The 26248-nt window shown below is 51.8% G+C and overlaps 1 protein-coding gene across 1 annotated transcript in view; it reads left to right on the top strand.

The window, feature by feature from the left end:
• ABCA4 (ATP binding cassette subfamily A member 4) overlaps window positions 1-26248 on the top strand; it is a 134399-nt gene that overhangs the window by 41124 nt on the left and 67027 nt on the right. The window contains exons 8-14 of the mRNA XM_062193442.1: window positions 429-669; window positions 1723-1862; window positions 2405-2521; window positions 3204-3401; window positions 21606-21811; window positions 22077-22253; window positions 24145-24367. Coding sequence (XP_062049426.1) covers window positions 429-669; window positions 1723-1862; window positions 2405-2521; window positions 3204-3401; window positions 21606-21811; window positions 22077-22253; window positions 24145-24367 — 1302 coding nt within the window. The remainder of the gene's footprint in view (window positions 1-428; window positions 670-1722; window positions 1863-2404; window positions 2522-3203; window positions 3402-21605; window positions 21812-22076; window positions 22254-24144; window positions 24368-26248) is intronic.

Genomic DNA, 26248 nt, shown 5'->3' with positions numbered 1-26248 from the left:
GAACTCTTTGGACAAAGAAATTGGCTCTGACCTTGACTTTCTGGAACAGAGCCACTCCTCCATCCTTTTATTTCCCCAGATTTTCCAGCCCCATCTTGATAACAGACCCCAAGACCTGCCTGTGGTCCTAGGCTCCTGTGCATGTCCCCCAGCACACATTTCCAGGGAATTAAAGGAGACTGGAAAGCACAGAGGGCTAGCGGCACGCTCTAGGGCTTGCTCTGGGACTGTCTTTACGCCTTGTCCTCTTCGAGTCCCTGAGCAGATGGCCGCAGGATTGGCTTTTCTTGCTTTCCACGGTGGGATGGATGAAGGATGGCTGAGAATACGCATGTTTTCTTTCAAAAGGTAGAAGTCGCAAGGACAGATACGGGGAAGCCTTGATTGCGACTGCCTTAAGCTAACTGGAAGCCTTCGCTTTGCCCTAGTTCGCCCGTCGGCCGAGTGTTCAGGACTTGCTGTGGGTGACCAGACCCCTGCTGCAGGACGGCAGCCCGGAGAGCTTCCCGCGGCTGATGGGCGCGCTGTCCGACCTGCTGTGTGGCTACCCGGAGGGAGGAGGCTCGCGGGTGTTCTCCTTCAACTGGTATGAAGACAATAACTATAAGGCCTTCCTGGGGATCGACTCCACGAGGAAAGACCCTGTCTATTCTTATGACAAGAGGACAAGTAAGTGTCCAGGGGCTTGTGTGCAGATCGGCCGCTGATGTTGGGTGTGATGAGAGTTTAACACCTCCAGGTGAGGCCAGTTTGGGGCGTTGGGCCTCTCTGGGTCTTGGGCAAACAGAGCGCTACCGGAAGATCTGTATCTCCTTGCAGACAGGGGGCAGTGCTCATGCAGAATACTGGACGAGGGCTGCAGAAAGAACGGAGGCCCCCTTGGGAAAGGGAGCAGAGGGGCGGCTTCCCACCGATGTAATTGAACCAGGGCTCAGTTCTAGAGGAAGGGGAGAGAAGAGTGATAACAGAGGAGCAATCTCCAGACACATGCCAAGCTCGGGTCAGAAGGGCCTGGCAAGTAAACACGGCTGGGGCTGGGGCAGGGGTGGGGTGGGGGGGTTGTTTTCACAATCACAGTGCAGTGAAAATCTCTGTGTGTTGTGTGTGGAACGGAATTCCATTCCACATGGCAAGTCCCTGGCAAGGAATTTGCCCCTTCTTCCACTTCTTTTTGGCTCCTGTGAGGTACATAAAGGAGGGTGGGGTGGGGAAGAAAAAGCAAGAGAGTGGCCTTCCAGTTAAAAATTGAAAAGAGGCAGCAAGGGACACACCAGAAGTTGCGGGGCCCAGAGACAGCTACACACAACAAAGAAGTTAAGCAGCTAATTGAAGGGAAATTGGGAGGCTAAAGCCGAGCTTCCAAGGCGGGGCCTGTTTAGCCACTCAGTTCCTTTCATCTGAGAATGGCCTCTGTCCCTTGCAATAATGGCAGGCGGCCTTCTCAGCCTCCCTCTTCTAAAGCAGCCTAACCCACAGGGCAAGCCCCTGCCTTTGTTTCTCTGAGGAGGTCATTATCCAGAGGCACGGTGGCGTTTTGTTACTAATGATGAGTTCGCCCATGGCTGGGGCTGAGCCTGTTAACTCGGGTGACTGGCCAACTCCCCCAGCGTGGAGTGGGATGGGACATGTGATCTGGCTCTACTAATCACTCTGCTCAGCTACCTCCGCCGTGGGGAAGAGGGAAGAGGGGCTCCATAAAACCTGTCCCTTCTCTCTTGCCAGCACCCTTTTGTAACGCATTGATCCAGAACCTGGAGTCCAGCCCTCTAACCAAAATAGCCTGGAGGGCCGCAAAGCCTCTGCTGATGGGAAAAATCCTCTTTACTCCCAATTCCCCTGCAACACGAAGGATACTGAAGAATGTAAGATCCCAGCCAGCCTCGTGGCCTCCGCCTCAGACCTCCAAGAACGCATGGGTGCATGAGTGTGTGTGTGTGTGTGTGCAGGCACGTGTGCACCCTCCTGGCAGCCCGTCTCCTGATTGCTCTTTGCTAAGTGGACCTCCAGCCTCCCCACCCCCGGCCATTAGTGGAATGCTTGGCCCTAGTGCCCCTGCCCGGGCCTCCCCTCTCCACCGCGGCTGACAGTGAGGGTTCTTTCCCTCTGCTTGAGTTATACCCCTCCTGGAAGGGGTCGTGGGTCTCTGCATCCCCACTCCCCCAGAGCAGAGACAGGCAGAAAGGGGGAGGAGTATTTCTCCAAATCTAGTCTTCGTGAGGCTCTTGGACTGTAGCATCGTCGATATGGGGAATGGTAGGTTGTTCTTGAGAAGCCTTTCCTGAGCTTGAAGGGTTTGGGGGGCAGGGTGGGGTGGGGGGCAGAGGTAGAACAGGAAAGACAGCCAAAGGCCCTCCCTCACTTTATTCTCTTCCTTCTTGCCTCTGTCTCTGTCTCGTGGTCTCAGGCCAACTCGACTTTTGAAGAGCTGGAGCGCCTTAGGAATCTGGTGAAAGCCTGGGAAGAAATAGGGCCCCAGATCTGGTACTTCTTTGACAAGAGCGCACAGATGCACATGATCAGGGTATGGGGGCATGGCAGGGCCAGGGAGAGGGGGACACGGGCTGGGGAGGCTCCATTTGTTTCCCTTTCCCTTGAAACGGCCGATCGCTGCTGTGGTTCAGTCAGAATATAACCAGCAGGGCCAAAGGCACTAGTTCTGGATGTGGACACCATGACCACGTGGAGCCCCAGCTTTGGGAGGGAAGCATCTTTCGCAAATGGTGGAGAAGAGCTAAAATCTGCCATAGCTCCAGTGCCTTCCTGGGGTGCCTGCTTTTATGAATTCACATAGGGGGTCAGATTCCAAGGAGACTGTCCCCCAAAGGGCTGGCTCTGGAACTTCCAAGATGGTTGAACGTGCCTCTCTGGGCTCATATGCAGCTTTGCAGTGCCAACACCAGAGCCTCAGAGAGCAGGGATAATTACAAGAGAACAAAAATTACACAAGGAAAAGTCCCCTATATACCGTGTTAGTGCCCCACTCCTGCCCCTCCCCACCCTCTACATACCTTCGCTCTATTGTAGAGATCCATGTGTTGGGGCAATAGGGATGGAAATAGGTATGCCTTTGGTGGAAGAAAGCTACCAGCTGTTTAGGGAGGTTTAGCGTCTGTAACCCTCGCCCTTGAAGACTGGAAATGGCTAAGAATGAGACCAAAGGTCATGTGGGATTTCTAAGCCGGGACTGTTTCCTCCTTCCCAAGAATACCCTGAGGAACCCAGCGGTGAAAGGTTTTCTGGATAGGCAGCTTGGTGAGGAAGGCCTTGCTGCTGAAGCCCTGCTGAGCTTCCTGCATAACGGCCCTCAAGAGAGCCAGGCTGACGACACGGCCAGCTTCAACTGGAGGGACCTGTTCAACGTCACTGACCGCACGCTCCGCCTGGTGCACCAGTACCTGGAGGTAAGGGGCAGCAAGCCCCCAGAGTCCACAGGGGGCCCCTGGAAGACGGCCCTGTGGGTGTGGCCAGATCCCTTAGCAAGTCAAGTGGTCTCAGGTTGAAGCTTTCATTTTCCCAGTGAAGAAGCAAGAATTCAGGGGCTGGCGCAGTGGCTGATTTGGTTAATCCTCCGACTGCAGCACCAGCATCCCATATGGGTGCCGGGTTCTAGTCCCGGTTGTTCCTCTTCCAGGCCAGCTCTCTGCTATGGCCCGGGAGTGCAGTGGAGGATGGCCCAAGTCCTTGGGCCCTGCACCCGCATGGGAGACCAGGAGAAGCACCTGGCTCCTGGCTTTGGATTGGCATAGCACTGGCTATAGCAGCCATTTGGGGAGTGAACCAATGGAAGGAAGACCTTTCTCTCTGTCTCTCACTGTCTATAACTCTACCTGTCAAATAAAAAAAAAAAATTCCCCCAGTCTCCAGACAGGCATCTTCTCTAACAGCGTGATCTCTCCACACTTCCTGCTGCCAGCTGCCCTTGCCTCCTCCCCCTTGGGCCCCCGAGAGAATCATCACTGCCCTAAAGCCTCTCCTGTCTGCCACTGCCTCAATGCTCACCTACTGGCCAGGGCCCATCAACCTCCATGTTGCTGGAGGCTCCCACACATGAGTTCTCTTCAGAGTCAACATGTCCAAACACCAAATGTGCGTTCTCCCTCCCTGTAAAACCCGTCCTCCTGCATTTCTTGTCTGAAAAATTTTTTTAAAAATTTGTTTTTATTTGGAAGGCAGAGAGAGAGACAGAGACAGATCTCCCATTAACTGGTTCACTTTCCAAATGCCCACAATAGCCGGGGCTGGGCCAGGCCAAAATCAAGAGCCAAGAACTCAATCAGGGTCTCCCATTATGGGTGGGAGGGATCCAAGTAGCTGAGCCGTCACCTGCTGCCTCCCAGGGTGTGCATTAGGAGGAAGCTGGAATCAGGAGCAGAGCCAGGACCAGAACCCAGGCACTCGTAGGGATTTCAGGCATCCAAACAGCATCTGAGCCACAGGCCCAACACCCATTCCCAAGCTGGGGAATTTAGGGTCGTCCTTGCTTTTCTTTCTTTACCCTTCATACAAACAGTATCACTGTCACTTACTGAGTGGTTCTTGGTGTCAAACACTGTGCTAAGTACTTTCACATATGTTACCTTCATTTATTTCATTTTTATTTTTAATTTATTTTATTTTAATTGACAGAGTAATTATGTGTATTTATGGGGTACCGTGCGCATTGTAATATATGTATACCATGTGTCATGATCAGACCAGGGTAATTGGCATATCTACTAACTCACACATTAATTTTTTTTTTGTCATGGGAACATTCAAAATCCTTTCTACTCTTTTTGAAATAGTCAATTAATTGCTGCCAGCCATAGTTATCTTGCTATCAGACTTGACCCCTGTACCTGTTAAGCAGCCGCTTTCCATCCCTCTCAGCCATATACCCTTCCTAGGTTCTGACAGCCACAATTCTATCCTCCCCTTCTTTGCGACCACTTCTTAATTTCCACAAATGCGGGAGAACATGGATTGACTGATTTTCTACGCCTGATTTATTTAACTTAAAACAATGTCCACCATCCATGTTTCTGTGTTCTCATTCTTTTTTTTTTTTTTTTTTAAGATTTATTTATTTATTTGAGAGGCAGAGTTACAGAGAGAGGGAGAGACAGGGGAAGAGAGAGATCTTCCATCTGATAGTTCACTCCCCAAATGGCCACAATGGCCAGGGCTGGGCCAGGTGGAAGCCAAGAGCCAAGAGCTTCTTCTGAGTCTCCCACATGAGTACAAGGGCCGAAGCACTTGGGCCATCTTCCACTGCTTTCCCAGGTCATAAGCAGAGAGCTAGATCAGAAGAGGAGCAGCTGGGACACAAACCGGCACCCATGTGGGATGCTGGCACTGCAGGCGGAGGCTTAACCTACCATGCCATAGTGCCAACTCCTGAATCTCATTCTTTAATGGCTGAATAATATTCCAGTGGGGAGGGGTCAATTTATCCACTCATCCATCAAGGGTACACCCCTAAACGGATTCCATATTTTGGCTATTGTTAGGACACGCACGAGTGCAGATGTCTCTCTGAAATGCGGGCTTCAGTTCCTTTGGGTGTATACTCAGTGGTGGGATGGCTGGATCGGATAGAAGCTCAGGCTGTTTTCCACAGTGGCTGTGATAACTCACATTCCCACTAGCAGCGGATGAGAGTTCCCCTTTCCCCACATGCTCACCAGCATTGTTTGTTTGTCTTTTTGATGATAGCTTTTCCAACAGGAGTGAGATGATATCTCATTGTGGCTTTGATTTGCATTTTCCCATTAGCTTCATTAAGTTCTCACAGCTCCGTGGAAGATACAGGAGAATGGCTAGTTTACAGATGCAAAACTGAGACTCACCGAAGTCGAATAAGACCTCGTGCCCCAGGCTTTAGGACTAGCAAACAGGATCCAGATCTGGGTGTGCCTGGGTTCAGAGCCGCCCTCCTGACCTCTCTGCCGCCCCTGCCGTGTCCAGTCACCGGGCTGTGTCTCCCCCTCCCCCACAATGCCCCTCCGCCCTGCCTCTTGTTTCCCCAGGCTCTCAGAGGACTAGAGGCCCCGTCATCTCTGCACCAGCCGGTCCTAGGGGCTCCTCCCTGGATTCCAGGGTTCCGTCTCTGTTGGCACAGGCATTTTTTCACACTGATACCAGAGTTAACATTCCAAATACACATCTGCTTGCATCACTCCACATTTAAAACCTCAGTGACTCAACCCTCAAAGAATACAGACCCCTTCGAAGTCTTCCCACCCGCCTTCCCAGCAGTGCCCGCTCATCCATCTCGGGCCCCGGCCTTTCACACCCTCGAGCACCCCATGACCTCTTATGATCTCACCCTCAGCAATGCTGATTTCTGCCCATTGATTAAACAGCCCTGGTGCTCACAAGCCTTTTTACTGACAGAAAAAAAAATGTTGACTGATATAGTTCCTAGCACCGAGTACCTCAGGGGGTTGCGTACTCTGAGTCACGACAGGAGATCTTAAAAGCTCAGGGAAAATGGAATTGAGACATAGCTTCATTTTGCTGCAAAAAATGTGTTTGATATACGCCCATAGTTTTTTTCATAACCTTTTTGAAGATCCCTCTCTACTCAGCACGGGGAGCAAGAGAATGAGTTGGATCGCTATGAAGGAGGGGAGGGCGTTTCTCAGAGAGAAACAACACCAGGTGGTGAAACTCACGTCCACTAAAGCCTGAAATGACTTTTCCTTTCCCGTCTGTTTTCTACTCATTCTTTCTTTCTTTGAGTCTCAGCCTGCAAAGGTCGCTTCCGGTTTGCCGTAGGTTAGGCCATTCATGTCCGACTTCCTGGCCCTCTCTCCACATCTCTCCAAGGAGTCAAGGTGTCCAGCTCTGACTGAACGGCCAAATTGGGGCCACTGAGTGTCAGGGAGCTAGTCTTGGTCATTTTCAAATTCTCAACTCCTTACCCAGGGAATGTCTCGGTCAGGGCTGCTCACACCCACCTGGGCCTCCTCGTGTCATCTGGAACCATCAGAAGGTAGAAGATGCTCCTAGCAACAAGAGGAGGAACAGGATGAGAATCCCTGGGGTGAGCCATCCCTGTCCCAGGCTAGCCACTGGGCAAAAGCTTGGCTCCATCTGTCACCAGGTGCTTTTCAGGGCTGTGTGCTGCCCAGGTGCCACCAGAATCTCTCTAGAGCATGTTGCCCCCACCCTGGTCCCCCCGCCCCTCCCCCCGGAACCCTGGAAGTGGCAGCTCAGACTCCCGAGACACCAGGTGCGGAAGCAACAGCACCAAAGCTCAGGTGACGATGAAGTGAATCCCAACTTCTCTGAAGACAAGAAGGACCAGGGTGCTTCTTACAAAACCCCTTCCTAGGCAGCAGCCCGGGCTCAGAATCTCTAAGAAACAGGCCTGGACATCTCTAGACTCATAGAACTCTTAGATTTGCAGGTCCTGGGAATTCCCTTGCACAGCAGCTCAGTTGACATGGCCCTTCTGTCATGGTCCTTCCACCTGCCAAGCCTGCAGCCCCAGCCAGGCCCACCACCACCCACCCCGGCGAGGGGCGTGGCTGAAGGAGAACGGCTCTCATCCTGTTCTTGCACAATGGACTTCGGTGCTTCTCACAATGTTTGTGTGAAACGCTCTGAGGCTGCTTCCTGTGTTTTGTTGGTTGGACTTACTATTCGCGTATCTCGATATAAAGGTATTGTTTTCTTGAAAGATTATTATTTCCATGTAGTTTGTGGATAGTACAGCACCAGATATCTGACAGATACTTAACATGTATTAATTGTTTACATGGTTAAGACCTCAGTGTCTTGAAGGAGACTTCCCTGGGCTCAATTCTCTCTTCATTATGCTTCCATTTCCACTTCTGGGAAAATGGGGTCGGTGATAATAATACTTAACCTAAAGGGCTGTTATAAGAGTCGGAGGTGCTAATTCATGCGAAGCACAGGCATAACAAATGTTAACTTTCTGACAAAGTACAAACAAAGTTACTGCTGAGGTGGAGGAGTGGCCCGGTACCTCCCTGTCACCCAGCTGGTGAGCCGGCTGAGGTTGCCAATCACAGCCCACCGAGGCCACCAGGACCTCTCCAGGGTCACAGGTCAAGGGCCACCGCTAAGGGGGTTTGGATGGTGGCTGAAGCAGGTGTGACGATGGGGTTTCTGCTCTTTGGGGCAGAGGAGGGGGAGAAAGCAGGGGAAGCTGAAGGGAGAGGAGAGTAGGGCTAGTGTGCAGCCAGAAAGAAGCAAGTCGTCCTGGATTTCTCTGCTTTTGTCCTTGTGTTTGGGAAAGTCTGGAGGAGCCTTGGAAATCCTCCCTGAAGGCCTCTCAGGAGCACACAGGCCATGCATGCATGCCCTTTTCTCTCTCTCTTTTTTAAGATGTTATTTATTTATTTGAGAGGTAGAGTTACAGAGAGAGGGAAAGACAGAGAGAAAGGTCTTTCATTTGCTGGTACAGTTCACAGATGGCTGCAATGGCCAGAGCTGAGCTGATCCGAAACCAGAAGCCAGGAACCAAGAGCTTCTTCCAGGTCTCCCATGCAGGTGCAGGGGCCCAAGCACTTGGGCCATCTTCTACTGCCATCCCAGGCCATAGCAGAGAGCTGGATCAGAAGAGGAGCAGCCAGGACTTGAACCGGCACCCATATGGGATTCCGGTGCCACAGGCGGAGGTTTAGCCCACTAAGCCACAGTGCCAGCCCCTCACACCCTTCTCTGATGCTCCAAAAAGTCTCTCTAGGACAGAGCAGCCATGCAGAAGGCTGGCCTAGTGTTAGGGCTCTGTTGCTATAGTAGGGCTTGTTTTAAAGAGGTTTAGAAACTTTCCTTTGGGCTGCCTCTGTGCCTACCCCACTGCCTATTCCAGGCAAGAAAAAGAAATCATTTAAGGAAAATTCAGCAAAAATATGCCTTAAGTTGAAAACCATGTCTACCAGGCCAATGTGACGTTCGGTTGTGAGACTGAAAAATAGGAGCAGCTCTGAGCGTTAAGAGCAAACCTTTATGTCTTTAGTCCCTGCAGGAGATGAGAGGGATCCAATGGGTTCTCTCCAGTTAGTGTGGTACAGATGTGTTCCCATCGCTGTCTTTACTCCAGGTTCTCACCTGGGTGTGAGATAAGAATTCAAAGCAGACACACAAAGTTCAGGAGTGGGTGCTGGGTTTACATAGAGGAGCAGTGAGTCCACATTCAGACGTGAATGTGGGCAGCTCCGTGAGGAGAGGAACGTGTCCCTCCCCAGCTCAGGGCCCCCTTTATCGTGTGAGGGGTGGTGCCCGGATTGACTGTACAGACCGGGTGGAGTTTGAGCAGGATTCTGTGCCCGTGATAACTTCTGGGAAGGTTTGTGTGGCGTCTCCACGTGGAGCTCAGATACACACGGTCATCATGACGTCTTCTGCATGATGGAGGCTTGGGTGCAACATGGGAAAGTGGTGTGCTGAATTTGCATGGAAGGGGGTGGAGCTGGGGTGGGGGTGGGGCTGCTGGCCCAGAAGCTGCTGGAAGGCTCTCAGCTCCTTTGTTCCTGACTCCCTGCCTAGCCTGTATCAGGACCAGGGCTTAAAACTGTTCCTTCCGCTCTAGTTTCTGAACATCCTATGAAGTGACCTAGGGGGTATCCCATTCTGTGGCATCACTATGGTGTGTGAGGCCACCCCACTGTCCTGTGAGGACAACTGGGCCAGGATCTCTGTTTCGTATGAGCTGCATGTCACTCTCAGAAAGCCACTTTGTCCCTCTCAAGCGGTGCCAGGGAGCTCCGAGGGTGGTTGAGGACAGAATGAGAGAAGAAGTGCGCAGAGCACTGGGCGCATCCACGCACTGAATGACTTCTCCGCCCTCCAGCTGCTTGTCTCACAGGTGGGGTGTGAGGATGAGCCGGGAGAGGGCTGGGCAGGACGTGGGGACGCCCATGTGCGGCAGCCAATGCTGTGACCGCACGGATGGCCAGCCCTGACCACAGACCATGTGAGGAATGTGCCCTTTTTCTCAGACTCCAGATCGCTGTAAACATCACCCGGGGAGAGGAAAGCCTTGGTGAACTGGCTCAGAGTCAGGACGGCCTCGGGCCCCTCCTCAGGCCCAGGGGCGCGGCTCTGGCACCCCTGGATGTCCACAGGCGATGCCCCAGTGGTTCAGGTTCTTCTTGTCCTCAGACTGTCTCCTCTCTGCTCAGTCCCTTTCCAGAGCTGAGGAGGTGGAGGGCGAATGAGACCTCATACACCTGGGCTCTTCCAGAAGTGTGTGGAAAACTGGAATTGAAAGATAAATTATTTTTGGTGCAGAAAAAAATTAAAATCGTATCTAGAGGGTCTTCTGAAGGTCCTTGGGAATGTGCATTATGAAAAAAAACTAGGCATGGATTTCAGGATTTTTTGGGACCAAAAGAAATGTTTAACTTCATTTTCCATGCACTTTTTTGAAGCACCCTCCCAGGTCAACACCTTAAGCTGGAATGTCTGTTTTCACACAGATTTTGCTTGTGGAGAAAAGCACAATTAGAAAACTTAAAACTTATTTCTCTGATTACACTTGCATGGAAACAAACATGCACACTCTTCCCCTTTGATTTCCTCGTGTAGCCAAAGATTAGGCCTGGCACGGATGAAATGCTGTCTGGAGTTCACAGTGTGTTTTAGTTTCATAATATATTTGCATTTCAGGTCTTGAATTTCATATCAGGAAGCTGTATCCAGCCAAATTTTAATTTGAAAAATGCTTCTGATCAAGGCATATAATTGTACTTTAGCTGTGTAACTGCCTTTCTCTAAGTCTTGAAAAAAAAAAAAAGTGACGCATTCATTCCCCGCTCTCCTGCCGTCACCACAGCAGTGTGTCTACTGCACTGTCTTCCTCTGCGTGGGGATTCTCTTGTTCGTGAGCCTCAGGAGCTGGAGTTGTGGGACCTTTTTGCCTCTGTCCCATGCACACTGCTGGCCACATGCCACCACAGTCCACCTGGAAGGTGCCCAGGCAGTGCATTGTTCAGGCTGGCCGAAGTAAGACTAAGGTTGGGAAGATAAAGCCGGTGGTAACAGGAGGCACTTGAGATTCAGCAGTGGATCATCTGCCCTGTTGCTTGCCTCCAAACTCTTAACTAACAAGCATTGGGAGGCTAGGGGGAAATCAGGGGAGTTCGGAGCAGTATAGAAGTCTGCACCAGGGGAGAAATTGTATTTCAAGGGCCACGAACTAAACCCTAGGCAACCAATGGGTCACAGCCTCCGGTCTCTCAGACTCGGAACTGGGCTGAGGAAGGAGAACGCAGGCAGGGGGTGCTGGGGTCGCGGATGGAGGGATGGGGCGGGTGGTGAACGTGCCGTGAGGCAGACACCGTCTTGGGTATTTTCGCATGCCACCTCATGCCGCGCTCCTCACTGCCTGCCCAGTGGGCATAATTGCTGTCATTTTAGAGAATTCAAAGCACAGCCTCAAAGAGGCCGATTGCCCAATGTTCCACAGCAGGCGGGTGGGGGGCCAGAGCACCAATGCGGGTCCGCCTGGCTCCCACAAGAAAGCTCTCCTGGGATGAGGGCACGTCAACAGGGGGCTTCCGTGAGCATTGTTTGGGTAAATTACGTAATGAGCCCGATGAAGACAGCAATTATTTTGCAATAGTCAGGATAATAGGCACTATTATGGGGGAGGGGGGCCTCCTCTGCTTGAAAGTAACTAGATGAAGGGAGGAAACCAGAAAGATTGGAGGTCATTCAGTCCCTCAGGCACTTGCATGCCCTGAACCACCCACTACCCCACAAGCGCGCTCATCCCCACCGCCTAGAAGCTCATGCTCTATGGGGACCGTGGCAGGGCTTCAGTAAGGCCACAGCCGTGCAACCTCATGGGGTGGGTTGATAGGTTGGACACAATAACTCAGTCTGATGGAGTAGAAACAGGTGGCACAAACCCAAATTCAAAACATCAAACATCATCCATCTTCCAAGTGCTGTCGATCATGCCCTGAGTTCTGTCCACACGCGCTTGTGCCTCTGCCTCCCTGTGCAGGGCCTCTGCCATCTCCCAGCTGCTTGCCTGGCCTCCACGCTCCCCTGCTTCTGTACAGCTCCCACAGGGCCTGCAGCGAGAGCTTCCTGAGACCCAGGCTTGCCAGCAGCTCCTCCTGACTCAGGGGTGAGGTCCCTCCCTGCCTCGCCCCTTCACAACCCCCCACCCCCCACCGTCCCTGTTTCTGCCTCAGGCTCCCACCCGGGGGAAGTTGAGCCTTCCCCTTCCTGGCCCCACGCTCCTGCGGTTCCGGCCTACACTGCTGCACCCCTCTCCTTCCACGGAGCTCTGGATCCTCCTCAGCTCCTCCACCTCCCCATCTCCGCAAGCCTGAGCCCCTTGGGACCTCAGGACTGTCCCGTTTATTTTATTCACTTCCCGATAAGCTCAGCAGCACAAAGTAGACAGTGCCAAACCAAAACTGAAAATAACATTCGTGTGGGCCTTAAGGTCAGCGCTGCCATCTCAGCAAGGCGGAGTGTCCATTTCAGATAGAAGGAAGAGCCCGGCCAAGTGCAGAGCTGGGAACCTGTGGGACAAGTTCAAGAGAGGCAGCTGGTCTGGGCAGAGCCGGGGCTGTAGTTGCATGGCAGCGTGGCTCAGGAATCTGCGGCCTGTGGGCGATAGGACACCCTCTCCAGCCCCTGTGCATGGGCTCTATGGCCAGGCCCACATCCCTGTCCCGCTGCCTGAAACAGGAGCATGACCCCTGCTTGCAGAGGCGCTATCAAGGGTGTGGCTGAGGGCCGGCGCTGCAGCTCACTAGGCTAATCCTCCGCCTGTGGCACCAGCACACCGGGTGCTAGTCCTGGTCGGGGCACCGGTTCTGTCCCGGTTGCTCCTCTTCCAGTCCAGCTCTCTGCTGTGGCCCAGGAGTGCAGTGGAGGATGGCCCAGGTCCTTGGGCCCTGCACCCACGTGGGAGACCAGAAGAAGCTCCTGGCTTCAGATCAGCGCGGTGCGCCGGCCGCAGCAGCCATTGGGGGGTGAACCAACGGAAAAAAGACCTTTCTCTCTGTCTCTCTCACTGTCCACTCTGCCTGTCAAAAAAAAAATAAAAATAAAAAAGGGTGTGGCTGAGCCGGCCATTCCAGCTGTTCCTGACCAGAATGTGGTCTGATTGTTCGGTGCCCCGTTCTGGGGACTCTCGAATGTTTTGAATAGAGGAGCATCCACCTCCTGGAGTTGGTGGAACCATTATATAAGAAACTTTGAGGGACCAATGTTGTGGTGCAGTAGATTAAGCCACTGCCTGGGATGATGGTATCTCACGTGGGCGCCAGTTCAAGTCCCGGCAGCTCCGCTTCCGATCCTGCTCCCTGCTAATGTGCCTGGGAAAGCAGCAGAGGATGACTCAAGTCTTTGGTCCCCTGCAGCCACATGGGAGGCCTAGATGGAGTTCCTGGCTCCTGGCTTCAGCCTGGCCTAGCCCTGGCCATTGTGATCTTTTGGGGAGTGAACCGGCAAGATGGAAGCTCGCTCGTTCTCCCTCTCTCTCTCTCTGTCTCTCTCTAACTCTGCCTTTCAAATAAATAAATAAATCCTTAAAAAAAAAAAAACAAAACAGAAACTTTGAGAAAACAGAAACTTTGAGAGCTAAAGGGCCTGCCACCTGTCAGCCGGGAGATGATGGCCTGGGTGACCAGCTCCAGCCAGCATCTTTGTACTCCAACTTGACCTTTTAACTTGTTTCATTCTTGCATTTAATTTATTTATTTTAGAAAGAGACATTTTTTAAACAGCTGTGCACTTCCTGTCGCTTTGTTTTCCAGCCAGGCGTGTTTCCTTGCGCTCTGTGGGTGAATGTTTCAGATGCCTGTTCACCAGGCCCAACGTGCATGACAAAATTTACTGCAGTGCCTCTGGCCTCTACCTCACCATCCCAACCAACCCAAGCAGCCCAGGGCTATTCTATCCAGTGGCATTTTCCATGTAGTGGGAAATAAATCGTAAATGTTACAGCTTCCATCAGCCAGGAAATTCATTCTGGGATGAGTGCCCACGTTTGCTGGCACTTTTCAAAAGCAACCCCAGGTGTCTGTATTAACACAGGCAGGACCGCTGGAAGCCTCCCCTGGCAGTCCCCAGCCGCTGTATTCTCAGCCTGAGTTCGCAAGTTAAAGACGCGCAAGAGAGGCTAGATCGTGGAACCAACATCTCTGAGAACCCCCTCCTGGAAGACCTTATCCCTGTCACAACCCAGGTGCACTAATCAAAACACGCCTGCTTATGCCACAGCATCAGCACAGGGTGCCAGCCCCCTGTGCTTATCGAGTTCCAACAAAAACACAGATTTTCTTTATTTCTTGGCCTCCACTGGACATCATGTCCCACCTGAGAGATAATTTAATGTCTCTATTACTCACCGTGTTTGGGTTGGACACAGAGAGATCACAGTTGGAGAAGGAAGCCTGCTGCCGCGATGGCTTCTCCTCCCAAGGTGGCGCTTGCTTTAGCTGTGTAAACAGATGGCTGCGTTCTCAGGGCCCTTGACCCTTTTTCCACCAGAACAAACCGCTTCCTGAACTGTAGGATGGTGTGGACTTCCAGCGGAGGTGGCCCTGCCGCACAGGTCTGGTTACAGCGGTGGGGAACTGAACGGGGCTGGGACACCTCATCTGTTGCTTTAGTGCTGTTGGCTGGCAGAGAGCACGGTAATGGTTTTCATTGAAACTCTCAACTCTGGCTGTAGTCTTTGCCCAGAATCTGCCTCCCAGGGCCTGAGACACTGTCTTTTTTCATTTGCTGAAGATGCTCTTTGAATTCTTTTCCCAGTAGTGATGCTAGATTTATGTTGAGCCACATACGCTGGCCAGTTCCTTTCTCCCTGTCGTCTTCTTGTTAAGATTTATTTATTTTATTTGAAGGTCAGAGTTACAGAGACAGAAGGAGAGTCAGAGAGAGAGAGAGAGAGAGAGAGAGAGAGAGATATCTTCTATCCATTGGTTCACTTCCCCATTGGCCACAATGGCTGGAGCTGTGCCGATCTGAAACCAGGAGCCAAGCACTTCCTCTGGGTCTCCCATGCAGGTGCAGGGGCGCAAGGACTTGGGCCATCCTCTACTGCTTTCCGAGGCCATAGCAGAGAGCTAGATTGGAAGTGGAGCAACCAGGACTAGAACCAGTGCCCATAGGGGATGCCCACACCGCAGGCAGTGGCTTTACCCTCTACACCACAGCGCTGGCCCCTCTCCCTGTTTTCTTCTGTAGCATCCAGGATTGTAGTTTCTTTCCGTGTAAAACCAGATGGCTCTCTGTAGATAGACTTCAGGGCCTCAGGCTCATCAGAAGCTGTTGTGTCCTAGCTGACACGCCTATCAGACCAAACATCACTCATTGCTGCCTCCCAAACCCACACACACACACACACACACACACACACACACACACACTCGCTCTCATGTGCATGCCCATGAGCCAAGAGTTTAACCTGAGGAATCAGAAGAACCAAGAGGGAGTGAGGTCATTGGCTGTGGGGCAGGTGGCCTCCCCGAGAGCATGCAGGGCCGCACGGTGACTCAGACAAACCTCAGAGGACGACCCAGGGACTCTGACTCATGGCCAAAGCAGCTTCCACGTTGCACTGCCTTGACCACGGGGAGCTTTGGTGAGGAAGATATTCTGGATTAGCTCAGTAAGACCTTCCTCTGCCTACCTTTCCCTGCCTGACGGCCAGTGAGCAGCTAGTGGACACCATGAGTGAGGACCTGTGGTCACAAACCCTGTGGCTCAGGTGGGCCGTGGGCTCTGGCTTCCGTCCACAGCACTGTGGTAACCAGATGGGGTGCCGTGGATCAGGCCGAGATGGGCTGTGTTCCCAGACCTTTTGTTTAAAGAAAATAACTGCCTCCCTCCAGAAACAGCTGTTGTGAATAAAAGTAACGTGGCAGGAGCTTAAAAGTCACTTTGACGCTGTTAACTTTCAACATATTTTGGCAAAGGCAGTAATAAAAATAGTACTCACCAAGTCCCTGGTATTTAGGAGAGTTTTTAGCGTAGCAGAGTGGTTAAAAGCACATACTCTCTGCAGAGGAAGTTTGCCTGCCTTCATGTGCCTTGTGAGTGATCTCAGTAGCTGATCTATGGCTGCTGTGAGGATGCCAGGGGTTCGTAAAGACCTTGGACCAGTGTGCAGCACACAGTGGGGCTTCGGTAAGCACCAGCTCTCACTGTTAGAGGGAGGCACTTGGTGCGCCCCTCCCGCGCGCTGTCTCCTGTGTTCCTGAGAACAAACCTACGAGGTAGAGTAGAGCGCCCTTGGTTTCGCGCGTAGGGGAACTGCAGGCAGGCAGGTCTGCGTGACTCTGAAACGTTCGGCTCCATGGCTTTCCACGAGGAGGGAGAGGGAACAACTTTGAAAGCGTCACATGTTGCAGGGTAGACGTGTTTTTTCTTCAGTGTCAGGGTAGCAAGCTGGGGGGAGGGGCAGTGCATCAGGAAGCATGATTATGAATCAGCCGCCTGATAAATCAGCCAGGATGGAGCCCACGTCATCACCGCAGTCAGCACTGAAAAATCAGCCCTGTGTTCCAGCGCAGACTTCCCAGAGAGGAGAGTTCAAAGAGAAGGAGCTTGCAGCTCTGAAACTCGCCTTACTCAAATGTGTGTGCTTTCATTAGCTTTTTTTGTTTCAAGAGTTGTACTCTCATAGCAAAAAATCACTTTTGTTAGATTTCTCCTAGGTCATCACATGACTCGGATACACAGGAGCATGTTCAAAACATGCAGTGGTAAAGCTATCCTCCCTGCAGCGTTTGGGACTCCTAAATTTAAGTCAGTCCAACCCAGTAAACACTTGCTGAGGTCCCAATACAAGAAAGTATTGTTCCGGGTGTACACAGTACATCACATTAAGCCACATTTCAAGTGCTCAGTAGCCATATACAAGGGATTTCAAATAGTTTGTGAATAATGGAATCATGAGCTGATTTTGATGTGAGATGGTTTGAAACCCATGTGTATGAGAGTTCTTCAAAAAGTTCATGGAAAATTCATGTTATGAAACAACTATGCATAGATTTAAGGGGGTTTTTTGCACCAAAACAAATTTACCTTTTAAAAAATTTAATGCATTTCTTTTTTTTTTTTTAAAAGATTTACTTTGTTTATTTGAAAGGGTTACAGAGACAGAGAGGTCTTCCATCTGCTGGTTCACTCCCCAAACAGCCACAACAGCCTGAGATGGGCAGATCCAAAGCCAGGAGCCAGTGCTTCTGGGTCTCCCACATAGGTGCAGGGGTCCAAGGACTTGGGCCATCCTCCACTGCTTTCCCAGGTGGATGAGCAGGAAGCTGGATTGGAAGTGGAGCAGCTGGGACTCAAATCGACGCCCATATAGAATGCAGGCGCTGCAGGCCGGGCTTTAACCCACTACGCCACAGTGCTGCTGCTAATACATTTGTTTTCATTTTATTTGAAAGGCAGAGACAGAGATCTTCCAGCCACAGTTCAATCCCCAAATGTCTACAACAGCCAGGGCTGAGCCAGACTGAAGCCAGGAGCCCAGACCTCAATCAGGGACTCCCACATGGGTGGCAGGGACCCAAGCACTTGAGCCACCATCTACTGCAACCTCAGGTGCTCATTATCAGGAAGCTGAATCAGAATCAGAGGAGGGGCTGGCGCTGTGGCATAGGCGCTGGTTCGAGTCCTGGCTGCTCCTCTTCCTATCCAGCTCTCTGCTGTGGCCTGGGAAAGCAGTAGAAGATGGCCAAGGCACTTGGGCCCCTGGACCCACATGGGAGACCCAGAAGAAGCTCCTGGCTCCTGGCTTTGGATTGGCACAGCTCCAGCTGTCACTGCCAATTGGGGAGTGAACCATCAGATAGAGGATCTCTCTCTCTCTCTCTCTCTCTCTCTGCGCCTCTCTGTAACTCTGCCTTTCAAATAAATAAATATTTTAAAAAGAATCAGAGGAACCAGGCTTCAGATCAAGTACTCTAACATGGAATGTGAGTGTCCCAAGTGGTGACTTAACTGTAGCATTGAGAGCTTGCCCCTAAACTTACCTTTTAATTCCATTTTCCCACAAGCTTTTTGAAGTACCCCTGAGCGGACTGTCATACTGGACAGGGCAGATACAGAGCAACTCTGTCACTGAAGCAAGCTGTTCTGGACGACGCTGCTCTGGGCCATGCTCGTTCAGGCATGCTGTGCCAACTCTGTGGCAGGCACGTGGCGCACTCTCGGGGCGCTCACCGGGAACAGCATCCCCCGCAGGCTCAACTCTAAAGAGAGGCTGCAGCTTCTGCCTCTGACCTACGCTGACAGCGGGCAGGGCCCTTTGCTCCTCTCATCCCAGTTTCTTCACCAGGAAGGCAAGGACATCAGAACACAAGATCTCTAAGACTGTGTCGAAATGCCCAGGATTTTGAGCAAGCTAGCAGAACGGTCTGTGTGTGTGTCCCAACAAGAAGTACAAAGGAGAACTTTGATCAGCTTAATTTCAGATCCGCTCATTGCCAGTACTGAAGTCTATGCCTGCAGTTCTAAGCTGGTTAACTGATAAAAACAAGATTAGTGTATTATTACTCCTCTTTGTACAACATCTAGGTTTCCATGAAGCAAATGTAAATCTGGATTTTTTTTAAAGATTTATTTATTTACCTGAAAGAGTTACACAGAGAGAGAAGGAGAGGCAGAGAGAGAGAGAGAGAGAGGGAGAGAGAGATATCGATCTTCACTCCCCAGATGGCTGTAACAGCCAGAGCTGCACCGATCCGAAGCCAGGAGCCTCTTCCAGGTCTCCCACACGGGTGCAGGAGCCCAAGGACTTGGGCCATCCTCCACTGCCCTCCCGGGCCATAGCAGAGAGCTGGATCGGAAGTGGAGCAGCTGGGCCTCGAACTGGCGCCCAAATGAGATGCTGGTGCCTCAGGCCAGGGCATTAACCCACTGCACCACAGCGCAGGTCCCAAATGAGGATTTTTGTAACATAACCAAGCACTTCCCTTTGGAAGCCTCCATGCCCCCCAGCAGCAGGCCAGCAGCCTCCTGTCCCCACGGCAGTGTCATCAGATCGAGTCCTGGCAAACACTGGAGCCAGGCCCTTGATCTGGGACAGTGGGGAGAGGTTGGATATTAGATCCCCACCACACCAAACCAAACAAAACCCTGTTTACAAAATAATATAGCTTTTCATTTCTGTCCAGAAGAAACAAACAGTTCTCGAGAACCTTTGGTGCGTGACCTGCTTAAGTCCATCTGATTTAGGGATTGGCCGGGGTCAGGCCGGGCCGTGCCTGTTTGGGACTAACAGCCGACTAAAGCAAGCTCTCTGTTTCCCTTAACCCTGCGACGTGCGGCTATGTGCGCTGGTATTTGTTGAAGAAATACCAGTCCAGTTTCCCGATAGAATGGTTCTCTTTTGCGCATGGTGGCCTTTAAGCCTGGCCCCGCAGCTCTTCCTACATAACTGCGTGCCCTCGGCTCGGCGGCTGCGGCGCCAGCTCCTTCCTTCCGCCTACGAGACCGAGAAGCGTGCATGGGGAGCTGCAGCTGGATAGCCTCGCGTGGGTTTGCAGCCCCTCCGTCCTAAGCGGCTTGCACGCACGCACACCCCAGTCCCCATGGCGGGATTCGGGAGTGAGGGGTTCCTGTGAGGGGGACGCTTCACCCACCTCGTGCTGGCGCCAGGCCCCTTGGCTCCGCAGTGGGGTCCGCACGGGGCGCCCATGGGTGTCGTGTCTTCATTTCTGCTGGTGACTGCTGTAGAATCACAGAAGCTGGGGGGTCACGCGGGTTCCACCGGCCTCCGGAGCTGCGCCGTAAGGATCTGCTGCTTGTGCGGGCTGTGAGCACATGGCCGGCTCCGTGCCTGCACAGCAGGCTGTGCCCTGGCTCCTGGCGTCCGGCAAGGATCCCGGGCCTGCAGTCAGAAAGGGGGAAGAGATCCAGACTCTCCCACTCCCTGTGTGGGCGACTCAGACCCGTCTCCTCCCCCAGTTCGGGGTCCTCCTCAGTAAGATGAGGTTCCAGCTACTCCCAGGCTGTGGTAGAAGTAGTTTGTTGCTTGAAGCCTACATGTCATCAATAGCCCAGTTCCCCACATCCCCTTTTGCCTTCTCTAGTGATCTTGTAGAATCGCCCTCATCCTGTGTGTCCCACTTCTGCTTAAAACCCTGCAGGAGCCCTTTTGGCTTTGGAGCGCTGGCTCACAATCCCATTTTCAGCACCAAAAACCCCTGAGGCCCCTACTTGGTTGACCATGCTGCTAAGTCCAGCGGCACCAATGGTCTGGTCTCTACCACTCACCTCTGCCCACCCTACTCCCTTCTCTGTGCCTTGCCATGACCCAGAAGATAGCTACAAAGTGCTGATGCCCTGGCTCTGCCTCTCGAGATTCTGATGTGATGATACAGCATGGGGCCAGGTGCAGCTGTCTGTTTAAGCCGGTGGTTCTAATGCCCAGCCAAGGATGGCAGGCACTGCTCCATTCTTGCAGGCCCAGGCATCCCACCTGCTGTGCCCCGTGCCCCAGTTAGGTTTTCCTTCTCTTTCCTCCCTTCAGCTACTCCTGCTTGTCTCCCTTCTACCCAGGAGTCTCTTCCTCCATGCGGCCTTCCCTGCCTCCCCTGGTAGACTTAGCTGTGTCCTTCCACTGGGCTCCGGAGTACAAGAGGCTTGCTTTCATTCGCACCTGCTCCTTTGGCCATGGATTGGTGGTTGACTCCAGCCCTGTCCCTCACTAGGCCTTGAGTTTCTTTGAGGGAGAGATTTTCTCTTCCTTCCTTGTATTCCGGGAGCTGAGCAGGCTCTGGCTCCTCACAGGCTGTCAGTATTGGGTGAACCAATGAGCCGAGGCAAGGCCATCCGACCTCTTATGAGTTACATGCTAAGAAAGAAACATCAGCACATGCGTACCCCTGGCCTCCGGCAGGAGCAGAGGTCGAGGAAAGGCACACGGGCAAGCAGAATAGAAACGTGTTCACAAATCTGTGCAAGTGGACACCCCCTCAAGTGCAAGTTAAAAAGAGCTCTTGGTTTGGCTTTTTTGTTAGTGATGCTTTCTTCTCTTCCCAGAGGAGGAAAGAATCTCTCTCTTATTAGGGAAGTTCTTTCTCTTTCAGAATGACTTGTCATAAAATTGTGACTGGAAATGAGCTCTCTGACTAAACCATGTTGGCTGGCTCTGGTTTGCTTTCTTCCTCCCCGCTCTTCCCTCCACTGGCTGTTCGTGAGCCGGAGAGGGCCAGGAAAGTTCCACACCAGGAATGTATCTCTCTCTCTCGCTCGCTTTAAAACTCTTTTATCGTCAGGCTTTCTGATCTTCAAAGTAGCTTGTATCCAACATGACCCCACTCCCTCACCTCCCCACGCTGGGGAGTGAGAGCCGCTGAGTATTTTTGTCATTTTGAGGATTCGCATGTTTGGACAGCCCTGGCCAGCTGCAAAGTGCGGTTCCCCGCTCACTCTGCAGGGGAGAGAGCAAGTCAGCATTTCTGAGCCCCCTTGCGCCCCTACCTTTAGACACATTGAAAAATTAACACCAGACTCTGGAGTTAAGCAAACACCGGGTTTATAGGTCCCTTTGCCTTTGACTCATCTCCTGGGGATCAGCTCTTGTCCTCTGCCATTTGGGGTAGCTGAATCTTTGCAGCTGGGGCTCCTCATCTCTCCCCAACCTCTGTGCTTATCTGCAGTGCTTGGTCCTGGACAAGTTTGAAAGCTACGACAACGAAGTTCAGCTCACCCAACGGGCCCTGTCTCTGCTGGAGGAGAACAGGTTCTGGGCTGGCGTGGTGTTCCCGGACATGTATCCCTGGACCAGCTCCCTGCCACCCCACGTCAAGTACAAGATCCGGATGGACATTGATGTGGTGGAGAAAACCAATAAGATCAAAGACAGGTGATGTTCCGGGCAGAACTCGCTGGCTTTCTCCAAAGGCAGTGGGAAATGGCAGTTGGCAGAGAGCGAGTATTGAGACCGGACTCAGCTACAAATCGATAAAATCAAATTATATAAGAGAAAATAAGGTATTTTGTAAAGCTCCAAGCAGAGTCTTGGAGGGAAAGCGATTTTGGAGTCATATGTGGCTACCATTGGGAACAGATATAAACTGGGAATGTCCATGCCCGTTCACATCCCACCTTCCCCCGTCCTGTCCTCTTAGGTACTGGGATTCTGGCCCCAGGGCTGATCCCGTGGAAGATCTGCGGTACATCTGGGGAGGCTTTGCCTATCTGCAGGACATGGTTGAACAGGGAATCACAAGGAGCCAGGTCCCGGCTGGAGCTCCACTTGGGATCTACTTGCAGCAGATGCCTTACCCCTGCTTCGTGGATGACTCGTGAGTCCTAAGCGCCCCCCACCCCCTACCCCAAGAGCTAATCCCAGGGTGGAGGCAGAGGGAGCTCTCCAGGCTTGAGCATCTTTGGAGAGAACCGGGGTGACCAGAGCCAGACCGGGGTCGGTGACATTCTGACGGAAGAGCCTGCTTCTGCCAACTTCCAGCAGGCGCCAAAGAGAAGGGAAGGGCGGGGAGAGAGAAGAGAGCAGGTGGCAAAGGAAAGGTGAAAATTAGAGCAAGGGAAGTGAGGGTGGGGGAGGGGATGAGGTCTAGTGCAGTTTCCCACTACGTAATGTGTTTGGTATGTGGAAGGGCTCTGGTGAGAGAGTTTGCCCAATGATTGCCAAATCAGCACATTTGAACTCTGCATGGCAAGTAGGTCTGGTTCCTAGGAGCTGCAGAGTAATGTGTCTGCTTCCTAATTAGCATTCCCATGATGTGTGCTTAATGAAAAGGTGGAGGAATGTGTTGGGTGAGCTCGCTCTTCCTTCTTGACCACCCTCATGCCCAGCCTGGACATCTGTTGGCCAGTAGCAACTTGCTGAGCAAGTCACTGTCTTGGCTGAATGTGGATTTGAGGGACAGAAAGGGAGAGGGGCCTGGGAGGGCTCATTTACCGGGCCAGCGTGGGTTGGAAACACTCCCAGGTAGTAGAGACCTACAATCAGCCCAGGGACCCAATTGCTAGGGAAAAAAATAAACAAAAAACCGTGACGTTTACCACAGCGTACGTGTGTGTCTGTGGAGTTCAGGGGGCTCAGAAACACACGCAGCCTGAAGAAAGGTGAGGGCAGCTACCAATGGAAAGTCAAATAAAACCCGGGATGGACACAGGAAGCCCTCTCTCGACTCTCCAGTCCCGCAGCAGAAGAGCAAAGCACTAACAGTGGTGCTCTGCAGCTAGTTTAGTTTGGACAACAGGCAGGGCGTGGGCACTGGAGCCAGTGGCCAAAGCTCAGGTCCACTGTTAGGCTCAGAGTGGGAGGGGCCCTGGGGAGCTGGAGTGGATGTGGGGAAGCCGCAGGGACTGAGGTCATTCAGTGTGAGAGAGTCCTCTGGTGGTCAGTCCCTGAAGTGCATGCTGTATGCATGTGTGGTTCTGTTCCTAGGGCCATCTTGAGTGAAACCCTCCCACTTTGGAATTGGGCTCCTGCTGTAGCTACACACCGCAGTTTTCAATAGATAACCCCTCAAGGGACTTGCTAGCACATCAGGGAAAATGTGTAAGGTCCACCACGATGTAATTCCAAGATAGCAAATCTGTGTTGCTTGCTGCAGTAGCTAAGGATCAACTCCATCCGCTCATGGCTAGCGGAGTCAGTGGCCATTGGACTGATTTATTGGGAGGTCAAGTGCCTTCTGAAAGCTCCATAGACTGCCTTTTCCATCCTAGCTTGGGTCTGACCTTTCTGGGCAGATAGTACTAGGCAGGCTGACCCGCCCTTGGGGAGCCCAATTATTGATCCCACTACCGGCAGGCCCTCTTGTCTGTGCTCTGCCCTCTTGGACATCAGTGTTGGTGCAAGGCTTGTATCCATCCTGATCAGTTCCCATGGCATCAGCTTTGCAGTCTCTCCCCCCGCAGGGTCTAACAGGGAAAGTCTAGACTGTGGGACATAGACAGTATGATTTTATTTAAACATTTTACTTACAAAGCACTCATCTGGACTCACCAGAAGGCCACCATCTTGCTCTAAAGGCAAAGTAATCCTTCTGGGCAAACGTGGACTGAATTGGAGATTCCACCCTATTGCATTGCCCAGGGAAGGTTCACCTGTTTTTCCTTTCCCTCCATCTGGGTTCTGTTCTCAACACAGGTATTTGACAAGCATTGTCTGCTTCCACCAGGTACAGGGCACTCTATTGTTCTGCTTTTCTCCTCTTGCTTCAGTTTTATGATCATCCTGAACCGCTGTTTCCCTATCTTCATGGTGCTGGCATGGATTTACTCAGTCTCCATGACGGTAAAGGGCATTGTCTTGGAAAAGGAGTTGAGACTGAAGGAGACCTTGAAAAACCAGGGTGTCTCCAATGCAGTGATTTGGTGTACCTGGTTCCTGGACAGCTTTTCCATCATGTCAATGAGCATCTTCCTCCTGACGCTATTCATCATGGTAAGCCACCCGGAGAAGGCCCAGAAAATATCGATTAATTTTGCTCCCCCTACCTTCCCTCCTGGGAATGAACTTGTGCCTGCATGAGTCATCTGGCCACCCAAGAGAACATGACCTCTAGCTTCCCCACCCTTTCTGCCAAGATGGAAGACATGCAGAAAGGCAAGATCTCCTTGCCCAAAGAGCCACTAGCATCCCCCTCTCCCCCCACCACGTCTTGACAGTTTACGTGGATTTTTCCAGCCCCATTCCATGACTATCTGGAGAAGCTGGGATTAGCAGAGCCCAGCACAGGGTGAGTGTGATTTCAAAGGTGTCCTCTCTCTCCAAACACAGAGGAATGGGTTCAGGGAGTGTTTTCCTGGGATTACCTTTCCAATAGCTGGCCAGGGTTGGAATGTGCAGAGCCCTTGGTTAGTGGTATTAAGAGACAAGACTTGAGCTGTTTAATCATTGTATTGTGGTCACACCACTCATGGCTTCACCACAAAGCTGCTGCCTATGACGTCTCCAAGACCTCTGTGTTTTTGAGGCTGGAATTTGGAGTGCATCCTTGCTCAGAGATAAGGCATTTTTACAGCCGCGCGGAGAATGCATCAGTTCATCCTCTACAAACTTGCAGCTCTCTTGTGAGCTAGACCTGGAAATAAAGCTTCATTTCACAATGCACTGCTCTCTTTCATTGTAAGCTCCTCCGCAGTAGATGACAGTTTGTATTTGTTGAATGATAAGGACATACACTTGGCTAGCTTTAATGTTTTATTGGGTGGAATTTGGTATACTCTTCAGACTTCAGTCTTTGCAAGCTCCCAATATGGTCTTCTCAAGCTTGTTGTACTTCTTCACCGCCACCGTAGTAAGTCCCTCTCAGCACCAGGCAGCACTTGTGGTGACCCACAGGCTGAATGAGCGGCCCCCTTCTCATGCCGGACCGCACCTGCTGCCTGCCTAAACCAAGGATGCTCCAGCGTACATCCAGTTAAATCAACTCTCGCCCCTTCTCATGGCAGTAAAAAGTCCTAAATCAGAAGGGTACATTTTCAGGTGTTGCACTGTGATCCAGTGAGCTGTGGCCATGGCCACACCCAGTTCTGGAGTCCTGTCAAAAGCAATGCTGACTCAGAGGTCATTCTGGTCAGACAACCTGCACCCACCTGGATAAGGCTTCGAATTTGCAGAGGGCACCAAGGCTGTGTGGAGACGAGGGGAGGAGCTGAGCCTTTCTTCCTTCTCCAGAGGCCCCTTGTTCCCTCCCACCTCCGTTTGCTGCTTTCCTGATACCAACATATCTTGTGTCCTCAAAATTGAAGGCGTCAGAATGCATAAGCCTCGGACATACCCTGAGACTCTGTCTCACTTGGTGCTGCCGAGTGACGCTGAGATCTGCCTTTCGGAGCGTGAGCCAGTAGCACTTCAAAGCTTTAGGATGTGAGGGAAGCAGGTTCACCGAGGGTTTCTTGCTTAAAAGGATTTCTCCTTGTGGGAACCAGAACATTGTTCCAGTGATGACGGAAATAGAGCTCGCCACACCAAAATAGAGTTTTCCTTTGAATGACTCTCCCATCTTTCCCTTGTCCCTTCCTCCCCCCACAACTTTGCAGGAAAGAAGCTGGAAACAGGGACAATGGGAAGGTTCCACTGTTATTTAAGTGCTCAGGAACAAAAAAGAAAAGTATTCGTTAGTGGAAGTCAAGGCCAGTGAAGTTATAGGGTCTGTCAAGTGACTTTAGAAGTTTGGAGAACTTTGCTTTGATCTGGGATAAGAAATCGACTTCATTCTTTTGTGTTTGTTAGTTTGCTTGCTTAAGATTTATTTTATTTTATTTGAAAGGCAGAGTCACAGAGATAGAGGGAGAGACAGAAAGAGATCGATCTTCTTTC

Source organism: Lepus europaeus, chromosome 5, assembly GCF_033115175.1.
Source record: "Lepus europaeus isolate LE1 chromosome 5, mLepTim1.pri, whole genome shotgun sequence".
NCBI classification, from domain to species: Eukaryota; Metazoa; Chordata; class Mammalia; order Lagomorpha; family Leporidae; genus Lepus; species Lepus europaeus.
The sequence above is the reverse complement of the archived record's forward strand: the minus strand, read 5'-3'. Positions and strand labels throughout refer to the sequence as shown.